At 39.8% G+C, this 6,000-nt stretch overlaps 2 protein-coding genes across 3 annotated transcripts in view; both read left to right on the forward strand.

Moving 5' to 3' along the window:
• Positions 1-836: 836 nt before the first annotated feature.
• On the forward strand, positions 837-4,622 carry LOC110752422 (uncharacterized). 2 transcript variants are annotated; one of them, XR_002525994.2, is made up of 5 exons: positions 837-1,138; positions 1,294-1,470; positions 2,105-3,763; positions 4,093-4,250; positions 4,363-4,622. XR_002525994.2 is itself a non-coding variant. In XM_021953071.2 (4 exons), exons 1-4 carry the CDS (start codon positions 1,121-1,123, stop codon positions 4,123-4,125), a joined length of 1,887 nt encoding a protein of 628 aa, XP_021808763.2. In that variant the 5' UTR covers positions 838-1,120; the 3' UTR covers positions 4,126-4,341. The 2 variants fall into 2 exon arrangements, 1 of the variants encoding a protein (XP_021808763.2); XM_021953071.2 differs by lacking the exon at positions 4,363-4,622 and having other exon boundaries at positions 838-1,138; positions 4,093-4,341.
• Positions 4,623-5,065: 443 nt separating this feature from the next.
• The window catches only part of LOC110752424 (Putative membrane lipoprotein), a 1,578-nt gene continuing 643 nt past the window's right edge, over positions 5,066-6,000 (forward strand). The window contains exon 1 of the mRNA XM_021953074.2: positions 5,066-6,000. This exon is cut by the window's right edge and continues 643 nt beyond it. Coding sequence (XP_021808766.2) covers positions 5,898-6,000 — 103 coding nt within the window. The 5' untranslated portion in view covers positions 5,066-5,897.

Below are 6,000 nucleotides of genomic sequence, written 5' to 3' on the forward strand. Positions count from 1 at the left end.
AGGCTCGCCAAATTGAAGAGAAAGAGAAAGAGAGAGAGAGAGAGAGGGAGAGACATTTGGGACAGTGGTGGGGTTGGGTTTCTACTTTTCTTTTTAATATATTTGATTTGCAAGAGAAAGAGAAAGAGAAAGAGAAACTAATAATAAAATATTTCAGATTAGCTAAAATAGAGAACATTGCTGAAGGAAACATCTTTTAAGTGATTTACTATAATAGCTATTTTAGTTAGAATTTGGCTAAAATTTGATGACTCTCCTAAAGATGCTCCGAGGCACCAAATACCAGCAATTGTAGATTAGGTCAGTTAGTTATATAAGTGTGCATGTTTTCTTACAACCAAGATCGAATTGCACTCCGATAAATTAGAACAATTCAAGGAAAAAAAAACCAAATCATATGTTTTCCAACAGGCTTGTTTTTCCTGACCCAATAGCTCGCTCAGTCCAAAATTTGGCCCATAAATCAAGAACAATCTCAACATATAAAACCCAATAATCTCCTGATGTGCTGGTTGTCTGCCAAACGTTGGATCACACACCAACACGAAACGAAACATACAGCAACAGCAGAGATGAGACATGACGCCACGCCCCTCCTCCTCCTCCTCCTTCTCGGTGTTTTCAAATTTTAAAAAATTGAACATATCCTTGAATGACCGCGCGTTTACAAAAGAAACACGACCCGCGTCTTTTTTATCATCAAAAATAGGCATTTATGTTCTCGGTGGGCACCCCATCCTTCCTCTGCGCGCCTTCAGCGGTAGAAAATGACCAAACCAACCCTGAATCGTACGACATCATGAAAATAGTTCAACTACGATTCCGATGTCGTCTTCCATTTCAAAGCCTCTCTCTCCAAGACCTCCTGTCCTTATCATAACTGAAGGGGAACGCGAGAAGGCCTAGTGTCAGTATCGTAATTCAAAGCCTAGTTGATGGGTAATTACGTAACATTTGAGAGAGAACAGGCTTTCAGTTTCCTAACAGACAAAGGCACACGCTATACAGCTAACAACCGAAGGGGAAAACATGATCAAATAACCAATAACCTCCCCTTTTCTCTCTCTAGGCCACTCTCACTAGTTCACTAGTTCACTAGTTCGTTGGCCCCGAAGAGAAAATGGAAGACGAGGCACAGGTGAAATTCCAAAAAGAACCTTTTTTTTCCTAACCACCACTACCACTGACGGCTCCACCACCGTCGCCGCCACTACACCTTCTCAATTTCAAGTCTTTGTTTTAAAAAATCAGTGTTTATTTGCTTATTCAATTTTTGTTTTGTTGACGATGCAGAAAATGGTGGCTCTGAAGAAGGCGTACGCGGAGATTATTCTGAACACAGCGAAGGAGGCAGCGGCCAGAGTAATGGCGTCGGAGCACAAAGCTCTTCGCTTTCAGCTCGATCTGCGTTCTACCAAAGACGAGTCGCTTCGCGTGCTTCTCCGCTTAAAGCAAATGATCGATTCCAAGGTTAGCTTTTTCTTTTTCGAATTTTGCATCCTCGAAAGTTTTGTTCTTTTGCTTTTTCTTTTACTAGTTTTTATGATCCGATTCTGGTCTTGTTTGGAAAGAGGGTTTCATGAATCTTGGTAATTGAGTTTGCATTGAATGTGAATGTGTTTTTTGTAATTGCATTCACTGTCGCGAAAGAAGCCATTTTTATTTTGAACTTTGAAGAAGCTTCACTTTGAAATTGTGTGTCTTTGCGTCTGCTGTTAAAGCAATTGCATTTCTGAACAGCAAGAAAGTGTTTCCATATGCTAATTACTAGTTATACAGTTATGCTGACAATGTTACCGTTCTGAATAAGCTTCTGCCATTTCTCTTTGTTAATGTTTACAGTGAACGTTAGCCCAAACATATTCACCATACTGTTTGGCTTAACCAATCTCCACATTTTGAAATTCCTGTGATATACCACTTGTGCCTTGTCTGGTATTGCTAGGAGGTTCTTTTGATTCTCTTTGTAATAAACCCATGTGCACATTGAATTATACAAGAGTGTCGTGTATAAGTTATGAAATTTCTACTGATTACTCACTCATTGTAGTTACCATAAGTGCCTGCTCTTATACTGCATTTACCAACATTTCAATTTGTACAGACAAGTGAAGCAGAGATAACATCCTCGAGCCAACAAAGAAGGATTGATGAGCTTGAAGCACAGCTCCAAGAGGCAGAGGATATCATAACTGATTTGAGATCAGAGTTGAAACAAGTATGGAGTGAGTTGGAGAGGGTAAATAGCAACCAAGTGAAGCCTTTGGATAGACAAATCACAAGGGAAGACGCATCATTTTCCGAAAGTCCAACACCTGAGCCCATCTTACTCTCTCGTCTAGGTTCAGGACATGAAATTGTTCCAACTTCTGGCCTGGACAACATCCCAGTGAGTAGAGGTATTGACCATAAATGCTGTAATGACATGAAACAAAGTGAGCAGTTGAGTGTTTCTGATTTGGATAAATTTTACGCCCCTGACTCTGACCTTGCGTCAATAATCATGGGAAGTAAAGAGCCTGAGCTGCTCAGAAATGGTTGTACACAAAGAATTCGTGCTTTTGAAAGAAATTTACTTGATGAAAAGGTGCTGCCTTCTGGATATGTAGACAATCACATTTCCCACGGGAAGAATGAGTTGGGCACCAAAGCAAGTGACAAGGAGGAAGGAAACTGCAATCCCCCCTCTATTAGGGACAACAGGATGGAAGTAATTAATAACCCATGTGTGGGAGAAACCAAAAAGCCTTCTAAAGTCCGCACATTAAGAAGACGAAAGACTCGATTTGGGAAAGCCAAAACCTCGAGCCAATATTGTCCTAGTGAGCTTATGAAATCTCGGCAACCAACTTCAGTCAATGAAAATGATAGATCCCATGAAGATGCATGCATCCAACCCTCTGTCAAAGCTGGCAATGTAGGCGTGACAAGAACTCCCGGTGGGTTGGAAGAAAGTTTGCAGCACAGTAGCCGTTGTTATACGGACGAAGTTAAGACCATTCGGAAGGGAAAAAGAAAAAGGAAAATGAATAGTAAGAATGGCATTACTACCTCAACTGGTCAGCTTACGAAACCTGGTCAGCCGTCTTCTGTTCTTTCACGCTGCAGGACTTTTGCCTATTTAGGTAATGGTGGTGTTAAATCATACGAAGATCGACCAAACACGACCCAGAATGAGGCAAGGATGAAGGCATTTCCCCGTCTGGATCATGGGTTGACATTAATTAGAAGTGATATGGATCCTATATCAGGGTCAACAAGTGTTACTGTGAGTATGAAGCAGATTAATGAAGCTGAAGCTGGCGAGAATGCTGCAGACAAGGACATGGAATTGATAGATGTGCCTGTGTTGATATTGCAGGAAAGTGATATTGTGGAGAATTCAGAGGCTCCAAGTTCTGAATTTGACCATGCTACTGCTGATCTATCATTGATGAATTCTGAACTAAAAGATGTAAATGTATCATTGATGAATTCTGAATCAAAAGATGTGAGAGTATCATTAATGAATTCTGAATTAAAAGACGTGAAAGCATCAGAAAAATCAAATAGATCTCCTAGTCATGCAGACAACGGTAGACTTCTCAAATACACTTTCCAGAGGAAGCGCAAGAATTCCTCAAGAAACCCTGGTCAAAAATCTTCTTTTGAAGGGAGCACTTCTAAGAGGAGGATGGAAGAGAGCGAATGCATTGTACAAGAGCCGCAGATGATGAACGAATCTTCTAGGGACAACCGGCGACTGGCTCAGGTTGCTCGACAGGTTGGTTTCCAACAATCCCTCTCTTAACTCCCTTAAATGTGACTGAAAAACTGAAATAACTTGACCTTATTTTGCATATCCGTGAAATTGTATTAGCACGCAAGGACGAAGATCACTTTGCACTGTCTTTAATTCAAATGACTAGAAAGATATTATATAGCTTTATTTCCCAGGGCTAGAACCATAACATGATTGCTGAAGACACATATATGTGCTTTAATATATGGTGGTGTTTATTAACCTTTTGTTTTATAAATTCACTGCCTAAATACTTGTTAAGTTACTGTTACGGGATGATTGAGATCTCTTCATCTTTTATTTGTTGGCAGCTCATATCCTTATCTGGGAAAAAATGGTCTTAACAATGATGGCTTCTGCTATCTAACGAGTGTTAAGTTGGATACGATGGACCATCGAACTGATTTTTGAGAGATGATTTTCCATAGAAATTGGACGAGCAGCTGGCTGCATTGCATCAGGGGAGAGAGTGAGTGAGAGAGAGATTTATAAATCTGCAGTAGTAAAATCTAAAAGTTGTTAGTTTTGATTACATAATGATATTCTATCTTACAATCTGATACAGTTGCTAAACCTGACAGGTTGACACCTCCCCATTCCTGTCAAAATTTCTCCTTTCGAATAGAAATGCTGCCTCTCTCACTTATCCTTTCCGGGTTTTCAGTAAGCTCTAGTTTGGTTCACATTTTTAGAAGTGAAGCATATTTCAAGCTGATGCTTATAATCTTGTTATTTCTCATTCATTCTCATAGCACAGCAAACGGTTCAAACGAGTCACCATGTAAACAAATCATTTTTATAGAAGAAATAAGACAATTCACAGAATGAATTTAACAAATAATAACCATTACCGTTTCAAATGAATGCTATGCGTATCTATTGTTTTCGATGGGATAGTGAATTGTGTAATTTCTGAAAATCTGAGTCATTTTTGAAAGATTTTATTTTGATACCATTTAATGTAAGATACTTGACTTGATTCTTTAGCCCCACCAAAAAAAAGGAAAATGCTAGGGCCAAAAAAAAGGAAAATGCTAGGGAGACCAACTTGGGATACCAACTCTCTAATAGAGCGTGGGACCCATTGTATTGGTGGGCTCCACCTCTATTAGAGAGTTGGTACCCAAGTTGGTCTCCCTAGCATGACCCCAAAAAAAAAAAAGTGAAATCTGAAGCAATGTCGTGTGACACCAACAGGGTTTGCTCACAGCACTAGACTCTGGTTATTGCATTTGAATGAAACTTAGACATTGAGAACAAAAGGGTTACTGTTTCAACATCAAAGGACCTGTAGCCTGTAGATTTCAAATCTCTTCTTTTTATGAAAAATTGGATTGGATTACGCAGAAACCCAAAAGAACCAAAAGAATGATTCTCTGTTTTAACTGATGCCTCTGCTGCTGCCGCTGGTGATGTAATTTCGGCATGTGGGGTCATTTTCTGATGATGAATTGCATCAAACAGCAAACAGGCGTGCTTTTTCGAGCATCACTTCTAATTTCATTGCCCCTCTATCATGCGGCAAATTCTGCTTTTCCAATTTTCCATTCAAGTAAAAAGGCATGCGGCTTTAATTTGGTACGATATTCCTTCCTACTCTCCTATGCAGAACAGAACAACTGTCGCCTCAAATCATACAAGTCCATTAAATCTTTGAACTTTTTTACCTATACAATTAGTGCTACTTTTAACTGCCAAGCAGGAAATGTAACAAAATCAATAGACCCAGTCCCAAAGTAATGACCTTTGTTAATTGGGCAAGCAGGAATTTAAATTTTAAGCCAAACCCGATTGCCCAAAATCCAAAGTTGGAGAAATCATATCATATGAGTTGCAGGTTGCTGATGAAGTATTGGACTGATGCTACAAAGCCTGCAGGCTTTGGTGAATTTATGTCTAGCTGTCTCCCCAAGCAGCTTGACGTCTCTCTGATCATCACAGCTGGTCCGTGATACAGTGAAGCGCACTCACAAATCCCACAAAATCCGTTGCTTTTCAGTGAACCCCAAGTATCCACTGGAAATCTCATTCCCCCGTTCTATAAAAACCCAACAGAGATCACCACCATTTTCATTAGGCATGTAAATTTGTAACATCCAGAGATAAAATTCACAAAATGGAGATGGGAAAAGAGAGTGGGAGAGTAACAAAGGAGAGAGAGCTTCAAGAGTATATTGTGCACACAGTTTTGTTCACTGCAGGAGCAGCTGTGTTAATGG

Source organism: Prunus avium, chromosome 3 (genome assembly GCF_965620075.1).
Source record: "Prunus avium chromosome 3, drPruAviu1.hap1.1, whole genome shotgun sequence".
Classification (NCBI taxonomy): Eukaryota; Viridiplantae; Streptophyta; class Magnoliopsida; order Rosales; family Rosaceae; genus Prunus; species Prunus avium.

Coding starts and splice junctions, on each gene's coding strand:
- LOC110752422 (XM_021953071.2), top strand. Junction 1,471..2,104: donor AGCAAATGATCGATTCCAAG/GTTAGCTTTTTC, acceptor CAATTTGTACAG/ACAAGTGAAGCAGAGATAAC. Junction 3,764..4,092: donor TGGCTCAGGTTGCTCGACAG/GTTGGTTTCCAA, acceptor ATTTGTTGGCAG/CTCATATCCTTATCTGGGAA.